Source organism: Thunnus maccoyii, chromosome 23 (assembly GCF_910596095.1).
Source record: "Thunnus maccoyii chromosome 23, fThuMac1.1, whole genome shotgun sequence".
NCBI lineage: Eukaryota > Metazoa > Chordata > Actinopteri > Scombriformes > Scombridae > Thunnus > Thunnus maccoyii.
In genome coordinates, this window is record NC_056555.1 from 20227040 (window position 1) to 20247679 (window position 20640).

At 39.4% G+C, this 20640-nt stretch overlaps 1 protein-coding gene and 1 long non-coding RNA gene across 3 annotated transcripts in view; one reads left to right on the forward strand and one right to left on the reverse strand.

The window, feature by feature from the left end:
* LOC121890729 overlaps window positions 1-14590 on the forward strand; it is an 85481-nt gene extending 70891 nt beyond the window's left edge. Inside the window, exon 5 of the long non-coding RNA XR_006093902.1 lies at window positions 14518-14590. This is a non-coding gene — a long non-coding RNA (uncharacterized LOC121890729). The remainder of the gene's footprint in view (window positions 1-14517) is intronic.
* Window positions 1-20640, reverse strand: part of sfmbt2 (Scm like with four mbt domains 2) — a 54627-nt gene that overhangs the window by 22457 nt on the left and 11530 nt on the right. The window contains exons 4-5 of one of the 2 annotated variants that reach the window (XM_042403230.1): window positions 14556-14796; window positions 10255-10275 (exon numbers count right to left, since the gene is read on the reverse strand). In XM_042403230.1, coding sequence (XP_042259164.1) covers window positions 10255-10275; window positions 14556-14796 — 262 coding nt within the window. The remainder of the gene's footprint in view (window positions 1-10254; window positions 10276-14555; window positions 14797-20640) is intronic. The other variant, XM_042403231.1, reaches the window with a different exon arrangement.

The window sequence follows — 20640 nt, forward strand, 5'->3', positions numbered from 1 at the left end:
CAGACTTGCGATCTGCTGATGAATGACGACCCAAAATACTTAAAAAACAGCTCCTGGATGTAATTCTAACAAACTGTCTCTACTGTATGGAATCATTGACCCTAAAGTAAAGGGGTTGCATGTCATTAATCTTGTTATCAATCATGCAAAATAACATTTGTACTTGAAAGAAGAGAGAATACATTCCCTCGTTAACCTCCTGGGGATCAGATTTTTTATCCCCACTTAGGAGGTGAATCCCCACGACATCGCCGGTACAAGAACACATCACACACGAACGCTCACACATCCACGCCAAAAAAAATCCAAGTTCCAGCAAATTTGCATAGGGACATGTGGTTTATGTCTGCTTCCTGTTTCCCACAGTGCAACAGTGTTATGTAATTCCTGCGTTCGTGTGCTTCCTTCGCTTTTCGTTTGCCCTTCATTCCCGATATCAGCCTCCTGTTTATCCCTTTCCCCCTCCTCCTCCTCCTCCTCCTCCTTCTTCTCCAAACTGCTTCTAATTCCAAGGAAGATGCTGAGTGGCCTTCAGTGTCCTCCATGTTCTTCCTGTTAGTCAGCGACTTACACACAAACACACACACACACACACACACAAACACACACAAAAAACCCTCCACAAATGCAGGCACTTGTTGGAGTCACTGAAATGTTGCCAAATGAGTCAGAGTTACAAAATGACTACAACACGCAATGAGAAGTGTCATTCCCTGCAGCGCTGATAAGCATCAAGCAACTGAAGTGAAAGTGAAATATACATACGAGCCTGTTTTCCTCAGAATATGTATTTTGTTTACTTTTACTCGGTTTCCTTGTAATTTACTGGGCGTGTATTTCCAATGTAAAGCCTTTAATATTGACCTTTTGATAGTGAACAAATAAGGAAGCCACATCTTTGCTTCTTATAGTTTTGATAAAGATTTTGAGTCAAGAGAGGAAGCTGACCTTTGACCTTGTTTACCACGTTTGTCAAGGTTGTAGTTTGTTTACATTCCCCCAGTCTTGGCTAACGGTTGAGACGAAGCACGTAAACAGCAGAGTTCAACTGATTCAGAGTCCTTTACCACCTGCACATCTGACTGTGTTGTAGATTTACTTTGAAATGGATAAAATTCTCGTTTTTGCCAAAGTGACAAGATGTTTTTAGACTTTTTTTTTTTGCTGCAAAGCTTGTTGAGACTTAACTAAGAAGACTTGAAGCTGTTATAAAGTGCTGAATTAAAGGTCTAAAATACTGAGAGATGTCAGCTTTTGATTTCTAACACTGCCAGATGTTTTTTGCAATAACAACATATGATTATAATGACTTGAAAACGTCTCTCTGATCAACGTTGAACTTTACACAAACTTCAATTTGATGCACATCACACTCTTAAAACTAAAACTTGAGGCTGATGTTTGACTGCTGAAGCTCTTACTCTTGACACCCCCCCCCCCCTCCTGACTGGGACAGACTGAGACATGAGTAAATATTCTGATAATCGATGACTCATTTCAGTCATTTTTCCAAGTAAAAATAGTGAAAAAAATGCTAGAAATTCTCTGTTCACAGCATCTAAAATGACGATTCGCTGCTTCTCTTTGTCTTACATAATAGTGAACTGAATATCTTTGGGGGTTTGGACTTGTAGTTTAAAGACACAAGGGGAAGTGGTGACTTTTTCATTTGTTTTTGACATTTCATTGAAAAAGAAATAACTGCCAGATTAATTGATAGTGAAACGAATCATTCTACTAATCTGCTCTGCATTCGATTCTGCTTTTCCCTACTTGTAAAAACAAGTTTTGGGGTTTTTCCCCTTACCGTCGTGTGACGAGCTGCTCTGATTAATGACATTTAAGCGTTTTTGCGTGACGTAAACGATGACCTATCAGTCATTTTCATCGTATCCTGACACGTCTTCACTCCTGATAAAAGTAGTAACAGTTCTGAACACTTGAACTAAAAAAACTTAACACTTAAACAGACACTTCAAACCCTTTCGATGCTTCAAATTTGGCTTTAGCACACACATATTTCACATGTTTGACAGCCTAGTTAAAGAACATTATAAAAAATCTCATTTTCACTTCACACACTTTTACATTTAGCCTTTTTTGGAGTTCTTTCTGTTTCATTCTGAACATTTCTTTAGTGTTGAATAATCTCAAAATGTGCAGCCTCTTAAGAGTACATGTGCTTCTATTTTTCAGTCCAGTGTAGTTTACTGGAAGGCTAAAGTGGGTGATGCTATTAACAGAGTGAGACGTTGTGGTTTTTAAGCCAAGAAAAAAAAAAATAAAAAAAAGTCATCCTTCACACACACATTATACATCAAAATGTGAAAATCTAACACAAGAGTTTTGGAGCACTATCAAACTCTCATATACTGCCATAAAAACTGAAGGCTGAATCTTCTTTTTCTCTCTCTTCTTTTTTTAAGCACTTTGTAGTTCTTTACAACACTTTTCTTTTCTAGTTTGCTTTGGAAACACACTTCATACGAGTTATTTAGAAAAAGTGCTTTCAACCTTCTTATTATACTTGTAATAATCCCTTTTCCGAATCACAGATTTGGATATATACGGCTGACAGTTAGCGCCACGGAGGCTGCTCAGGATTTTAAATACATAATTGACTTACGAGACCAAATCAAAAAAAAAAAAAATCCTCTCATGGCTTCGGACTCCAGAAGTCCTGACCGAATCAAATAAACAACTGTGGATTTTTTCTGGCAAGTAAATCAACTTGTCAACATGGGAGAGGCTTTTTCCTGTGATGCTACTGTGAACAGCGAACGTCTCTGTGGCCCAAACGCTCTCTGTATGCCTGTTTAATAATAGTGTTTTTTCCTGTGAGACTATTTTCTTTCCTTGCTGCTGCTGCTGCTGCTGCTGCTGGACCTTTGCAAGTGCACACACACACACACACACACACACACACACACACACACACACACACACACACACACCTCAAGTGTGCAGAAATAGATAAACTATTTTTACAGATCCTGCCTAGATTAGTCATGAAGACATTTAGAGCCAAATGGTAGCAGCAGAAACTAAAACATGCAAACTTCAACCTCCTCACCCTCCTCTTTCTCCCTCTTTTTCTTCCCCACTTCCCCCTCTGCCCCCCTCACCCTTTTCCCCCTCCCACCTCTCGCGGTTTCATTATACTGCGCTGCTTTGTATATAAATAATTACCTATTTTTTCTTCATTTCCATCCTGAAGGCAGCAGACACATAGAGGTGAAAGCCTGACTTTCACATAACAATAAGTGCATAATTAACCTTGAGGGAGGAGATCTTCAAAACACCCCTCCTCCTCCTCCTCCTCCTCCTCTCCCATACTCCTCTACACCCCTCACTATCCCACAACCAGCCTCCCCCTTCCTCCTGATAACCCCCCAGAGGCCCAGGGCTGCACCAAAGCCGGCTGGAGTCTACAAGCAAATATCTAGCATTAATAAAAAAAAGCAAATATGAATATATATATATGTATGAATCTTGATATTTGCATATTCTACCAGCTCCTCTCCTCTATAAAAGAAGCTCTGTGCACAAAGCTCGTTTAAAAGCTTTACTTTGGGTAATCAATGTTATAATTAAAGAAGAAAAATCGGCGCTGTGTTTTTTTTTTAGCCGCGATCACAGCAGTGCAACAGATTCTAATCAGAGTTAATAGGAGCAAATTACGCCTGATTCCCCCTCTGTCTTATCCAGTCATTATGCGCTGGCATGGAGATGAGCAGCCCCCTGAACGCACAAGGGTAAAAAAAGCCAAGTCAATTCAAACAATTACCTACTTCCATTTTAACTGACAGGCTTTTCCAAATAGGCCATGAGCATAATGACTGCAGCACGCGGCCGCATGTAAAATGCCACGCAGTGCAATTAGTGTGTTTATTGAGAGACGTCTGGCTGTTGTGTTTGGCTGAATTATTCCTGGACGGTTTCAGACGCCATATTGTTAACATTTTTATAGCCTCGTTCATGACAGGGCGGGCGGGGGGGGGGGGGATATTACAGGGTTGCTGCACACTTTTTTTGAAATCAAATTTAATGCTTTTTAAGACCTCAACAGAGAAAAAAAAAATTAATACCCTTTCCACAGCAAAACAAATGCACGTTAGGCTTCATGTTTGCAATCAATCTGACAATATTAGTAGGGATATTTTTATGTAAAATCACATAAAGTAATAAAATTAATGGCAAATGCAGCGAACTGTGTCCCACTGTTACTTTACAATAGATAAAACTCTTAATTTAGAATTTAAATTGTAATTACAAGCAGCTTGGAACTGTTCATTTTGACAGTACTCACCCACAGAGTCGGCTTTAGTTAATTTATCCTCGTTAAGACACACACATGTTACAGTATATAGTCAATTAAATCTGTAAACTCCAGCTAAACGGTCGTTAAAAGTCAGCTACTCTGCTTCACGTCGCATGTTGGCCGTTGTGGCCACTTTCAGTGAGCAGCCTTTGAAACAGTTCCTGTGAGTCACAAAACACAGGTGCGCCTTGCGTTTGTCGTACTTTCCCTGAACAGACTGGCTTCCCTACATCTTCTGATTTATCATCATAGTTGGGCCTGTGGTCCAATATGTTGTTTTTAATGTCAAAACTTAATTTTCATAATATAAAAAGACTTTCTCTCTTTAAATCTGATGACCACTATAATGGACAATGATTTTTAAAAAAATCAAAAACTTGTTGTGCTATTAGATATATAAAGCTTAAAATAAAAAATTCAATGCTTAAATATTATATTTAATGCATCGAAAAGAAATAAATATTTAAAAATATATATAATGCTGTTATAAAAGTTACTTACTTTGAAGGCCCTGACGTACTGCAGCCATGCTTCACTTCAATGTGGTGTGACTTTTTGAAATGTCACCCAGTTGGGCAGTACCTGCACCTGATTGGTTAGTTAGGGTCTACTAAATAACCAACCAGAGGACAGTTATGTAAATCATATATTCGTATAGAAAAAAGAACAAAAAACCACACCATACATGTGACGTCCATTGCAAAGGACGCCGGGGGTCTGAAGGATGAACACACTGAATTTGTACAGTATGTGTGTAAGTACATGTGATTTTACGTGTATGCATGCTTGGATGTTTCTGTTTATTTGCACATTTTTGCTGTTTCTTTTTTTTTTTTACTTTCTTATTTTCAATAACCTGGAACAAAAGGCAAACAATCGACTCAATCATCTTTAAAGCCATATGTGGGGGAAACATGGCGCATCACCCTCATCACACAATCGAATGAAGTCCACCTGTCATACATGCGACATACATCCAACCGCTCTCTGAACACTCTGTCCTCGTCTACATCACCGTTTCTGTTCCAGCTACAGCGCCTGCAAACAATTTAGAACAAAGCACCGAAACCGGCGCACACTCTCATTCTACATCAGCATCATTACACACACACACACCATAACAGAGCATCCAAACTGTAAGACAAAGACATCAAGCAATAGCAGTGAAATACTGGAGGACAGCAACAAAAAACTATAAAAGGAAGCAAAATTAACAGCTGACACCCCCGTCATTCATTCTACAGCTGACCAAAGCCTCCATAACTGAGTAACCGAACCTGTATGTTGCTGCCTAACGTCACCCACATGCACACACACATCAATTTAAGTCCTCCGGCTCCTTGCAACTTTCCTGCCGCCCTGAGCTTTCCCTGCAGGCTCATGATCTTCTAGCACATGCTAGTAAAGATGTGTGTGCTTGTGAGGGTTATTGTGATTCTATCCTCCATTCATAAAAAAAAAAAACCTACTCAGGTCACGAACTGTGTATGAAAATGAATCCCAATCACACAAAAATGCAAAAACGCACACACACACACACACACATACGTTGTTTTATAGAGTAAACAAACACATAAGCATTGTGGCGTCATGCAAATCTGGAGATTACAGCAGGTGAAGTGGCTGAACTAGAGCTGTCTGCCTGGCGGACCGACCGTCTTCTGTTTGCTTAAAACTGATCGTAGAAAGTGTTCAAAACGCAGCCTTCTCATTCACTTAATGAGATGACTGAGGGTGCGGCCGCAGAGGACAAAAATCAATACATGATTGTTTTAATGATTGTCTCAAATGTGACTTCAAGCATTTGAACTTCAAGCTGTTTTTGCTCAGTTTTCAGTCCCTTTATTTTGCAGGTTTATTGCACAGTAACTACCGCATTCGTCTAAATATACGATTTCATTCTGGAAATTACATCACAAGAAGTCGACAACAATTTTGCATTCAGAGATCATTTTTTGAATGAAGAAAGTACTGTCTACTGTAACACCGGCTCCTGCAGTGCAGAGTTTTTCATTATAGGTTGTTTGTAGACTTAATGTTGTGTATTCAAGTCTGTTTTTAGTGAGTCTTCCAGCTTCAGTCAGACCTCAAAGTGTTTCTTCAGCTCAGTTTAACTTGCAGAAGTTTCTGACGTCTCGTGTAAAGTAGATCAAGAATGTAGGTCTGACTTTGTTTTATTTCTATCTGTGCACCAGGAGAAAGACGTGAGTCTTAGGATTAGTAGTGTTCATGCAGTTTACAGTGAAAAGAACATTTCAGATTATGCTAAGCTAACCAACGATAATTATTCATTTATTCAACCACAGAAAACCAGTGAAGAAGAAACGTATACTATCGACAGCCTCCTGACATTCTGTCCTCCTACATCTTCCAATGAAAAGCCACTGCAACCATCTGTTTTATCACCGATATGACAGCGTTTCCACAAAGATCCGTTTCCCCTGCGCACACTACAACGCCAAGCCGGCGTTTTCAGATTTTGTGGACGTTGTTTAAGTTTGAACTTATGAACTGCTGCTGCAACCGGCTCTGGAGGGTAACAAGGGACACACCCAAAGCAACGCAGCCCTTTGTATTTTTCTCAACACCATCCTATTGTCAGCATGAGCCTGAGCCTTCAATTCTTCAAACACCACACTACCCTTCACACACACTCACACTCTCACACACACACACACACACACACACAAAACAGAAGACAGGTCTATCTCAGAGCCTCATCTCCAGCAGGCTCTGGCAGGGAGCAGTGTGGTGAATTCATTATGCAAATGACCTCTGTTGGGATCTGTTCAGCGAGCAGCTACCTTACCACATGACCAAACTTGTGATGTAGCCTAAAAAAAGCTCTCTTTACATGAATGGATGGATGTATCCGACATGCACGCAGGCGCACTTTACATGCACATGCACAAGGAGAGACTGAGGGAATTCACGGCGGAAACTCCACTCCGTCTGAGAAAGATTCCCTCCTTGAGTCTGACCTCGAGGCTTCATATACAGTCAAAATACCATAAATATGTAAAGTAGGTTGGATTATATTTGTGCTGGGTGAATTAACATTTTTGGCTCACCTGCCAGAAGCTTATAGAGAAAAAGATTTTCCTGCCAAGATCTGCCTTTAATCACCAAAACAGCTACTTTAAAGTTGTCAAGCAGCTGTAAAATGTTGAAGAAATGAACCAAATTTTATCTAAAACCTGCACATTAAAAGGACGAGTTCACAGTTTTTCATGTCTGTCTTAATTCAACAGTGAGGAGACCAGATGATTCTTGCTGTAATCATTCCTCCTGTTCATTAGAAGATCCCTTCATAATGTAAATGATGGGGGACAAAATCCAGAGTCTGTACAAAAATGTATCTGAAGCTAATATGAAGCTTCAGTAGATATCTTACAGTCTTTTTAGTGCCAAAGTCCCTCTTTTTGTTACTATACTTCCACTGCAGCTCAACAGGGAAACACTTAAAATACTGTAAATGTGGAAGATATCTACTTGATATAAGCCTCACATCAACTTTTAAATGACTGTGTGGACACAATGTGGATTTTGGCCTCCATCACTTACACTGAAAGCACATTTAAAGGATCTTTTAACAGCCAGTATGAACAGGAGGAACGATTACAGCGAGGGAAAAAACCTCTTTCACTGCTCATACGGACACCTGCCTATCCTTTAATAATTTAGTATGACATCAGTGGCCTCATATGAATAACTTTCAACTAATATTAAGTAATTATGAGTGAGATGGAAAGATCGACAAAGTTTATCCTGTTAAACTGTCTTTCAAATGACTTTTTAATTTGTAAAAAAAAAAAAAAAAAAAATTAGCAAATTACGCAACAGAGCCGCTCGCAGCTCTGCAGACTCGCGCGCTGTTCTTGCAAACAGGGTCGCTGATTAACAAGGGCGCTGATTCGATGAGCACAAAAGCTTTGCTGAACGCATGAGTTAGCTGAGGAGCATTTGAAGTGGAGGAGCTCAGAGGGAGACTGTGTGTGTGTGTGTGTGTGTGTGTGTGTGTGTGTGTGTGTGTGTGTGTGTGTGTGTTTGTGTGAGTTTCATGAGTGAGGCAACTGTGAGTAAGCGAGTTTGACGAGGGATTTAGGTGTGTTTGTTATGCGATTTGCTGAATTAAAAAAGACCTTTTTTCGAATCAGAATGTATCGTGGTTGTGTCTTCTCTCATATTGAGAGGAAAATAAATCAAGATGACTGTAACTTAAAGGGAGGGAAGTCTGTAAAAAGTTAATCCGAAACTATGGAGGTGAGACTGAGGGAAGACGTTTGCTTCTGCTTCATCTAGAGCAACGTTAACAACCAATCGGATGTGATTGGCTTCCTGCTGGCTGACTCATAGTGAAATTTCCCTGCCTGAAGATCTCAAGGTGGAAAAAAAAAAAATCACAGTTGGCTTTATAAATCTCACTAAAGCTTTATGTGAAGGCCTCCCCTTCACTGACATCATCAAAGTTTTATCAGTATTATTTGTATATTTAATGTCTGGTATTTTATTTAATTTTTTAAACAAAATGCACCAAGTAAAAGTTGATTTTTGATACTTGATTATTCATTTAAGTCTCATATAAAATAATGATGCCAATACTTTAAGTGTAAATAAATGAAATGGACATATTTTATCACTAACCTCTAGTGGCGTCAAGCCACGCAGATGATTTTGGAGATATTTATCTTCAAGATTTCTGCCTCCAGCTCGACAAAATGAAAGTGAACAGATGTGGTTTGTGGTGCTCACAGTGTTGAAAAATTACATTTAAAGATTCAACACTAACTTTACAGAAATAGCGTCTCTGTTAGAGCTCACTGTCAACAGTTTACACAGGGAGTGCTTCTTAAATTTGGATGAAAAAACCCTTTGAGACTCAACTTTAAATAAGGGTGTCAACACAGTCTTTAACTTTAGATATCCAAAATGTTGAAATACTTCTTACAAGGCTCCTGATGTTACTTGTAAAACAAATGTTTTAGCTGTTGTTGCACATTATTTACATTTATCAGTATTTATGACATTAAATACTCATTTTAATATATTATTTATAGATTGTTAGTCATATCACGATTAACTCAAAACAGAACAACACCCTCACATCATTACATCATTACCCACCAACTAACATCCGCAGTAGAAAACGAATATACAATAAACAATGATAAAATAATTTAAGGAAAGCAGGAAGGGAAGCAGTACTGGAGCAGCCTATTTTTTTTTCATTTCATTTTCCAAAACATGCATCTTGTCTGTGGAATGTCTTTACAAATCACCCTGACTAACATAACTTTGATATATTAAAGAATAAACTATCAACTGCTATATTAATTAGCAAGCGGTTATTGTTAATGTCTTCCTTTGAGAGAGAAGAAAAAAAAAAGTTCCTGGCCAGTCTGGTGACACATGTTGACTTTACATTTCTGACCTGTCTTTGCTCAACTTGTGCATGTTTTTTTTTTTCTGATGTAGGACACAGTTTGTTTGTTTGTTGTACATGAGAGGAGGCCTGTTTATCAAAGCATCACATTTCTCACTGAGCTGCTGCGAGTTATCATACAAACACAGCTTGTTCTTACAGTGGAGCAGGCACAAACAGCAGTGTGTGTGTGTGTGTGTGTGTGTGTGTGTGTGTGTGTGTGTGTGTGTGTGTGTGTGTGTTATCACTCTGCTAAGACACACTCACTCCACACTCAGCTAGAAGGGAGTCACATGCAAGAAAAAAAAAAAAAAAGCAAGGCATGGCAACTGAGCTGTGAGGTCACTTCCTGTAAAAAGAGGTGAAGAGGAGAAGGAGGAGGAGGAGGAGGAGGAGGAGGAGGAAGCACACTGTACATGCAGCTCTGAGGCCTAACGTTGACACAGTGTTGATTTTATGTTAGCAACTAGTGAGAAGGGCAGTTAGTCAGAAGCGCTGTTCAGCTGCTTACCTTTTCTTAGGTAAATGTTATCTGAGAAACAAAAAACAAACAAAAAGAGAACAAATAAAACAGGTAAATGTGACACAGGTGTAAGCACTCAACAGTACACTCTCTCTCTCTCTCTCTCTCTCTCTCTCCTCTCTGCTCTAATATTAGAGCTGACTAAGCAACACACACACATACACACACACACACACGAAAATGTGGATAACATGATGCAAAGCCTTGAAATGAAGCAACAAAGTACCCTTTCTTCACAAATTGACAGTGTCTTGCAGAAGCCTCTTGGCAATAGAAAACTGCCTTCAATTACACTACACTGCTGTTTGCATCATTAAACTTGCAGCGATGTCAGCTGTCCGTCACGATTACAAAAAATTGGAAATAAGAGCTTTTGGGAAGACGGTTAAAAGTAGCTAACTTTGGTGTAAGAGCAGGTTTTCACCGCATACTGGAACAATTCAGCTGCTGTTTCTCCTGTATTTGAGTATTAAGTGTTATATATCAGTATTTTTTTTAACCTTCTAACCTTTCTTAAGCTTCTACATCTTGCAAATATGTAAGAAACTAAGAAAAAATGTCAAAACTCCAGCAACACTTGTAGTATAAAGTAGGAATGCACCATCAAATGTCACCACATAAAATACAGTTTTCTGTTCTTCAGAATAAGGCAGTTGTAAGTCTTTATCTTAAAGGGGACCAGTCATGCACATCTCCAGGTCTATATTTTTATTCTGGGGCCCTACTTGTTTATCTTTGCATGGTTCACATTTCAATAAACTCCTTATTTATCTTATACAGGCCCTTTAATCAGCCCCTCAGTTCAGCTTCTGTCTGAAACAGGCCGTTTTAGCTCCTGTCTCTTTACGACCTTCTCAAATACATCTTGAATCAGATCTGAAATACGTGACTGGACGACAAGAACAACCCATGGAACAACCTTAGCAACAAAGGCTACAGAAGGGATGATCGTTTGTGGGCGTGCAGAAACAATATAACGTCATCCCGAGGAGGAAGTAGAGGTAACTTTGCAAGTGGAGTGTTAAGAGCTGACTGAAGCCCTGACTTTTGACTTGCAGGCAGTATTTTTACATACGTTCAACTCAAGTTTTTGAACTTTGACCATTTTTAAAATAAACATCCAACATTGTAACATTAATCTTAAAAAGCATGTTATGTCCCCTTTAAAAACAGAAGTGTTGACAGTGACTTTTGCAACTTTGCCAAATTATTACGCAATATCGTTTTATAACAGTAGATGTAACAGAAACAATATAATCATTTGCAGTGCAAAGAGTTTGGAGAGTTCAAACCAGATGAAAAAAGAAACAAAGACACATAAAGTAACGCCACAATGCTCATCTCAGTTGGCTGCCAAATCTTGACAATTTAATATTTCTGACAAAATCCTGTCTGAAAGCTTGTACTATAAAGAGAAAGAGCCAAAGAAAAAGCCACTCCACTGCTGTACTGAAAGCAAATTTCACCATCAACTCAAGGCATTTCTTTCAAGCCACTCTGTATTAAGTCCACACCAATCTGGATTTAGGGCTAATCACAGCACTATTTCAGCTATTACATTAGTTACAAACAATATAGTATCCGCTTTAGACAATAAGAAACATTGTGCTGCCCTTTTTATAGATCTGTCAAAAGCATTTGATACAGTTGATAATCCTTCACTCTTACAAAGGTTATACAGTATTGGCTTTGATGGAAAAGGCTTGTGATTGGTTTCAGAATGATTTGTTTGAGAGACTTCAGTGTGTGAAGTCGGGGAGTGTCCAGTCTGAGTTCTTGTTGGTAATAAAAGGTTCTTCAAGGTTCAATTTTGGGTCCTGTCCTCTTCACTGTCTATATTAATGATATTGTCTCTTCACCGAGTGGCTGTCAAGTCCAACTCTATGCTGATGACGCTGTTGTGTATTGATTGCATTGCTGACTTTGAACAACTAGCCATTGAGAACTTTCCTTTAATGCTCTACAAGATTCTCTTATTAATCTTAAAACTGGTACTTAATGCAAACAAAACAAAAGCCATGCTGTTTACTAGAGCCATTGATTATAATAGTATGCATACATCCACTGCGAATGGATCCAACATTGAGAGAGTTACTGAATATAAATATCTTGGCATCTGGCTTGGTGAGAAATCTACATTTAAATACCATTAAAGACAACCTTGTCAGCACACTGCGTCACAAAATTGGCTTCTTTCACAGCAACAGAACTAGTTTCCCTATCAGTTTTGGATTATGAGGATGTAATTTATAAAAATGCTGTTGCTTTCACTCTTCAAACCACTAGACACAGTCTATCATGCTTCCCTGTGATTTATTACTGGTGATAGCTTCTGTACTCACCATTGTATCCTGTATGATAAGGTGGGTTGGTCTTTTCTGGCAGAGTAATAAACACTGGCATTTGTTTATCTATAAAGGAAAAGCTACCACCTTACATCGCTATGATGCTGGGTTCGAACTTTGGACCCTATGAAACTCACTCAAATGACTGGCTTATGCTTAAGGTCCCCTGAGCACGGTCTGAATTTGGAAAGTCAGTCTTTTATTTAAAGGCCCCAACTTCTTGGACTGATACAATACTCTACTAACCAATGGAAAATGTAAAACCATGATCACAAACCTCCCTTTAATGTGTAACTGCTTTAACTGATTGTTCTTTACTCTCATCTGTGTTTTGTCCTATTTAACTTGTCTGTGACTCGACATCATTGTAAACGAGGGCAACCTCAATGGTTCTTTGAGTTTAAATAAAGTTTTGATTGTGAATACAGACATTTTATGAACCGAGTGCTGCTACAAAAGAGGCAAAAAGAGGAAGTTGGTGAAAAGACCGGCGCTGAGTGGAAAGGACATATGGAGTTGTTGTGAGGACGAGGACACCTGAGTCAGGTGGAAACATATCCAGGTCGTCTCCACAACAACAGAGGCACATGCTATCCATCAACGGGGAAGTGTCGAGAAAAATAAATGGTCTGAACAAGGTTGGAGAGGGTGAGTCATCTGTCTGAGGGCGAGAGGGCTTGTTGCAGGTGGAAATGTCTCCTCTCTAAAAGGTTTGGCAAAGTTGTGATATTGTGATAGGGACAGCGGGAAGAATAACCGCCGGAGAAGTTGAGGATGACGCTTTATTCGGGGGGGAAAAGGTTGAGATCAGGTGTAAAAAGATGCTCTTAAGAGAGTAGAGACGGTTGTTTTAGAAAAGAGGCGACCCCCTTCTTGCATTGCTGAGGCTGTACGACTGAACGTGACGGCGAGGGTCCGATGTGTCGGTGAGATAAATGACAGTTGAGCCGCCTTGACAATCGAAGCCCTTTGGGGAAAACCTGTCTGTCCGCTCCGTTTATTTAAAGCAGTCTTTGAGAAGGTAAAGATGGGAGGTTTGTGTGTTCATGTCAGCCTTTGTGTGTGTGTGTGTGAGATGCTTCTAAACGAATGAAATGAATCAACCACTGACTGACCTTTTGTGCTGATAGAAAGTCTCTGTTTTCATGACAAAAAAATAGGTAGGTTTTGATAGGTTTTCTACATATTCATGGATGGAAAGCTTTGTCAAAAAGGCTGCGTAACATGGACAAAGTGTGCTCACAAACTGTACAATCACAGGAAATTAAATATAATAATTATTCAATATAATGAATCACAAGATAACATGAAATGAAGGCTCATCACTTAGTTTTTTTTAAAGATTTTTACCCAAATTATCACCCACATACACTCCACCTCTCCCGGTTGAGATTATCATGAGCTATATAATATTTATGATAGTGTGCCAGAGTATTTTCTCCATGTGGATCTGTTGTGTGGTAGATTTGGTTTGGACAGGATTTAAACAGCCTCTCTGCATCTCAAGCATTCAGACGAGGGCGCAGCAACCCCTACTCAAAACATTTTCCAAAGCTCTGTACAGTACCTTCAAATTATAGAACAAAATGTATTCGTTTTGTATCAGATTAGGTCATTTGATTATTAGACAACGACGTTATTTCATTAGCGTCACATGATTGTATTGAAAATAACGCACAGTAAGTAGATTTATAGCTCAGCATGATCCTCAAAAAAGAAACTTGATGATAGGACAGTAAAAGTAAAAGATTAATTTTAAATGAGATTAGTCTAAAAGAACAGTAGCTGCTTTCTTATGCAGCCTCCATCCTTATCACGACTGTCTGATATCTGATTCTGCTGATACTAATCTAACATTGGCTCGTGTGTGTGTGTGTGTGTGTGTGTGTGTGTGTAAGAAAACCAGGTTCAGGTGCATGTGTGTATCAAAGTGTTTCTTCCTACCTTCGGGGGGCATCAGGGTCTTGTTGTTCTGGGCGCACCAGCCCACCGGGTGCAGCTCGGCTGTCATGACATCACACCAGAAGTCGGCCTTGCGGTCCTCGCCGTAGCCGCTGAAGCGCAGCAGCAGCAGCTGGCCACATGTGGTGATGATGGTGGCCACCCAGTATGTGTCCGGGCTGTTCTTATTGGCCACTTCCAGCTTCATACCAGGCTGGAAGCTGCTCTGCAGGCTGATCTCCACCTGGAACAGACACAACAGAACATTAAAGGGATATTCCGTCTTTTTCACAACCTTGTTTTCATAGTTACTATAGCTCCTTATCAGTTATGATACCATTTTATCGAACAAGTTATTATTTAAACCAGTTTATTAGCTAAACCACTTTATTATTCGGTTTTAATCCCTTTTTGCACGAAAAAAACTGTTTAAATACAGCAGGTCAGAGATGAAGCAGGAAGTCGGTTTGCAAAATCTCATGTTGATGTTTACTGACAGTTTTGGGAAACAAATTGAATGTTTGACTTCCCTAACAGGTTGGTAAAAATTTGTTTACAGCCTGTCTGATCGCTCGTTTCTTGTTTCTTGCGCTGCAGGAATAATTTGCCTCCCAGATCTCAAGTAAAATGTTATCATAACCGATAGTAACAATGACCAAAAACGTTAACAATTTGACTCCAAAAGAGAGCTTTATTATAAGAGAAGGTTTTCATCTGTGTTTCTGTCACAATGTGGAGCAAAATAACAAAATTTAACATCACCATGTTTTGACCGAATACCCCGATATGACAGTAGTTTAACTAAAATAGCCAAATAACCTTATAAAAATTAGTCATGTAAGGGTGGAGGCACATTACATTACAATCTGATGAAACTTTGGTACATCTGGTGAAAAAAAATTGCTCTCTTGATACCCCATCAGTATATTCTGTGGAAAGGCGGTCAACACCAGATACAGTCACCTTCCAGTCATGAATCATATCATATGTTTTGGTTCTCTCTGTTTCTCCCTCAGCAACCCAAATAAAAATCCTAGTCAGAAAACAGTGAGAGGAAAGACAGAGAGAGAGAAGCAGAGCAGAAACTGAAATAACTAAAGTGCATCTATTGTGGTTACTCTCTTATTGTGGTTACTCACTAAATAAAACTCCCAGCAAACACTCAGTTAGTGGCCACACAGCAGATTTCATGTGCTGCTGAATGCTGAAGCGTCATGTCCACAGTGACAGGATGACAAATATCAAGCACATTTGATTTAATGGGATTCTCTCCGGAGACGTCTCTCACAGCAGGTGATCACGAAGGTGCTGCCAGGTGTTTATTCCTCTGGAACTTGTGCAAAACAGATGTATCTGCAATTTGGACGCTGCTCTAACTGTAAGTTAAAGTTATAATGCAATATCATTTTTGGTTTAATTGTTTAAGTCATGTAAGAAATGCCAAATGTTTGCTGGTTTTCTCTGTTTTAAATCATTGTAAGCTTCATATATTTGGGTTTTGCACTGCTGATTGGACAAAACAAGCAATTCAGAGATGTTTCCATCAGTTTTGGGAAAATATGATGCGCATTTTTCTGTTTTCTGCCATTTTATAGACTATTAATTAATTGAAAAAATAATCAAGAGATCAGTCAATATCATTACAGTAATTGTTAGTTGCAGCACTAACCAAAATCTCATATGATATCTGGTATCTTATTGACAGAATATCACCTGAATCTGGTGCCAGGTGATTAATTTTAACAAGCAAGGATTTTCCAGTTTGAGCATTGGAACTGGGAAGAGCTTCACACTGTTACAAACCACAGGTGAGGTTTAGTTAATCACCGAGCAGAACTAATAAACCTGGTGACTCAAAAAAAAAAAAAAAAAACCAAACCTCTGCTGTACTAAACATAAGTCTTACAGTTTGTCCTTGTGCGGAGAAAGTCCGCAAGACAGTGAACGCAGCACAGTATACTGTTCTTCCATCATAGCCGCAGGCTGCCATACAATGCTTGAGAACACTACAAGCCCAACAGGATGTTCACATTCAACACTCACACAAACGCACACACTCACAAGTGAATGGAAAAAGCCAACATCTTAGAAATAAACACAATACGAATGGCCCCGTGACTTCCTGCTACAACAATGCAAACGTGCTGTATCACTCTGGTTGGCTTATGTAAGAGAGCTACGGGCAGCCTCGGCAGCAAACACTGCCTGTGTGTGTGTGTGTGTGTGTGTGTGTATGTGTGTGTGTGGGTGTGTGTGTGTGTGTGTGTGTACAGGCCCAAGAGAAATCACTGTTTCAATTTGTCCAGGCAGAGAGAGAGAGAGAGAGAGACAGAGATGAGGGCTGCACTTTACTGAATCACATTTTTCTGGGGAATTCATGGTCTGTTTCCCAGTGACTCAATCCACTTACCAACAAGGCAATTTAGCTTCCCGAGAGACCTCAGCTGTTCAAATCACCACACAGACAATTTGTCCGACATCGTGGCGCACTCATAAAAACCCATATATTCTATTCCTGCCCTCATTACATTCATCGCTCCGAGTGATGTAAGAAACTGAAACACACTGACACACTTCTTTAAATCTTAAATTACCAGCAGACACGTCTCCACCTTTCGCGGCGCGGCCCTGCCTTGAGCGGAGAGAGCTGTGAGCCTCATCGGGGCGGACAGCTGCTCCGTCGGTCAAACACAGTCAGCTGAGGTGGATAAAGACCTCGCATGCAGGATCAACTGCTCTCGCCCATCTGGCCGTCTACTGTGATGTAACATGTTAACGGCGGCAAAGCCTCGTAGCTGGTGACGGTTTATTCTGGATTGCAGATAGTCGGGTAAAATTATGCTGATGAAACTGACCCGACATTCAGATGTTTCACTCAGAATGGATGAAACACAATAATTACATGACCTTCCTAAAATATGAGTGATATTTATGATGTTTGGTTAAGTTATATTGAACATATTGAAATCCTGATAGCTGGCAGTAGAGTAAATACAGCTACTTTAACACTGTTTTTGAGAAATAATTCTGGGAAAAAGGATTAAAGTCTGTCTTAAATGATGGAGGACAAAATAAACAGTCCTCCTTCTGTGCAAAAAATGTATTTAAAAGTTTATCTGAAGCTGATATGAAGCCTCAGATAAGTCCAAATGAATCAAATCAAGTAGATATCTTTCAACGTTACAGTCTTTTTAGTGCCAAAGTCTCTCTTTTTGTTATTATATTTCCACTGCAGCTCAAAAGGGAAACACAAAGAGGCAATTTGATGCTAAATGTGTCAGATATCCACTTGATATGACTAACTCAGACTGCTGAAGCCTCATATAGGCTTCATATCAACTTTTAAATGACACACTGTGGATTTTGGCCTCCATCACTTACATAGAAATCACATTTGAAGGATCTTTTAACAGCCAGAATGAACAGGAGGAATGATTACACTCTTCATATGGACACCTGACTGCTGTTTTAAGACAGACTTGAAAAATTGTGAACTCGTCCTTTAAACTTTACTTAAAGAAGCCAAACAACTCTTCAAGACACTCCAACTGTGAGGAACCAATTGATTTGTTAAACCTTATTAAAGCTGAACCGTAGCTGTGGCAGATCAGAAAACAGTCACATGAATTGTTTTTGTAATGGTCATGTGTGACAGTTTGTAAGGCACTGACAACAACAACAACAACAACAACAACAACAACAACGTGGTCCAGCCGATACAGGCGCCAGATCCTGCACCAAACCTGCATTTAGGTACCAAAATAATGATTTGATACCTTACACCTCGTCTACAGCAGCTGTGTAGCAAAAGCAGCAGCAGACAGATTTATTTACTGTCCACATGAACAAATTTGTTTCCACAGTGCCTCAAAAACATAGATACATACATAAATATATACAACATGCAGAAAAAACACTAGACTTGGTGTAAATTTGCACATTTTCTAAAGAAAAACAACAAAAAAAACCCTATTTCATTCCACAAAAAAGCCAAACATTTCAAATGCATCAGTGTTTAATGTTGTCTTAACAACAAGGCAGCAACACACTGACTTTACCCAAATACAATGTTAATAAAATAAGTTATTTAAATAAGAAAATATCTAATTAATCCGTAAACAAACATTCAACGCCAACCTTTGGTACTTTATGGTTTGGTCGAGACTCAAAAGGACAACAAGGCTTTTTTGTGCTCCGTGTTTATGACAAACACAAAGAAGAAGTGACGTTTAATATGTTTTTACATTTGAATTTAATTCAAATTTTAATCTGGACAGGATTAACATGTGATTAACTTCAGCTTCGCTTTAGAAAGTAAATTCATCACTTTGGCACGGCAGCGGTTTTGCTGAGCTTGGCATTATCACGAAGAACAACAACGTACAGTGGAAAGCTAATTAGCTGATTCAGTTTTTCAGTTACTCTGCACCCACGTGCCTTGTTAACATACAGCAGCTATCGGTTCAACCAGATCAGACACTGATTAGGAAGATTTCAAGGAAAAACTAATGTAAATGTGATTTTGCTCCTGAGGTGAGATCCCTACGAGGCAGCAGCAGCAGAGAATAAGCAGGTGAGTTTGACATGTTAAACAGGCAGAGCCCAGTTGGTAATGGCAACATGCGGCTCAGCTGACCCCTCAGCTGACCTGGACTATGTCAGACTGTCTGAACTAACTCAGCAGGCTGCGCTTCACTTCACTTTGGTATCAGATATGAGTTTCATTCCAGCGAATCAGAGCGGATCACAGCTGGCCTGCAGAGTCACTGCCAAAAAAAAAAAAAAAAAAGGTACCTTCCCCTTTCATGCCACCTCCTTTCTCTCCATAACGGTTCTCTACTTTGGGGCTGAATGATTACCATTCTGCATTCATGATCTTGTAGATATGCTCGCTTGCTTTAAATAGATTTCAGACAGGTTTTTAAGTTGTGCCCCATTTCTTTTTAAACCTGATGATTCAGTTTTCTAGAGAATTTAAGCACTAAGCCGTTTCCTGACTCAGATATCCGAGATATAAATCAGTCATCCTGCAGAACAGTCGTGGCTAACACATAGTGCAGTTTGCTTTAGTGCAACACAGGCTTTGTGATTCTGCATGAAAAATGCTGATTATAAACTGTCTGTCTATTGACTTAGCATAATCATAAGTGACAATATGATTTTTATCAATGTCTGTTGACCAAATTAATGATTCTGTGTGAAGAACAGCAACTATTTTACAGTTGTATGAGATGAAAACTCAACCTTTCCTGCGTCATATTAAAGCTAAATGTGTTAATAACAGAGTTAGCGGCTTTATTCATCAATAAAAACAGACCTAGACAAAGAGATAAGAAGCTGTTTGGTCAACAGATCAGTTCTAAACATTGCAGGAGTGAACAGTACAAGCAGAAACAGCCACAGTGAGACGTTAGATGAAGGGCCTCTTACTGGATTTTCCGCAAACCAGCAAACCTCCAACACGTCATCCAGGTAAACCACTTTTTTTACCTCGTCATGCTGTGTGGTTAAAAACACATTCGATTACCCCAACCACCACGGAAAAACCCTCTTATCTTCTTCCTCTGTGCCACAGAGCTCCATTATTATCCAAAAAAAAAAAAAAAACTATTAAAAACACATCAGCGAGCCACACCGTTGCTCTGGGTGACGTCTTCCTTTGTTACCGTGAACACACACACACACACATACTGTAGTTTATTTTAAATCAGTCCCACATGCATCAACCTGCTGCTGTAAATACTCACTAGAGCACCAAATATGCTGTATTAATCCGCTGATGATGAAAATATCCCCCTAAAAATGCAGTTTTTACTCCGGTTTCAGTTGCATTTCCTGAAACCTGCAGTGCCCAGCTGTTTTAGGACATTACTGAGCCTTTTTAGATCATGAAACTATACATGTAGGAGCCGTTTTTAGTTCATTCAGTAGAAATGGGAAATAAGGAAGTTACGGAAAAAACACCAGAAAACAACATGTGATTCCGAAACCACTGGTCAAATGATGTGATGTATAAGAATATCTATACATGTAGGGAAAATATCTTAATATTATGATAATGATTTCAACCTTAAGGATGCTGCAATTA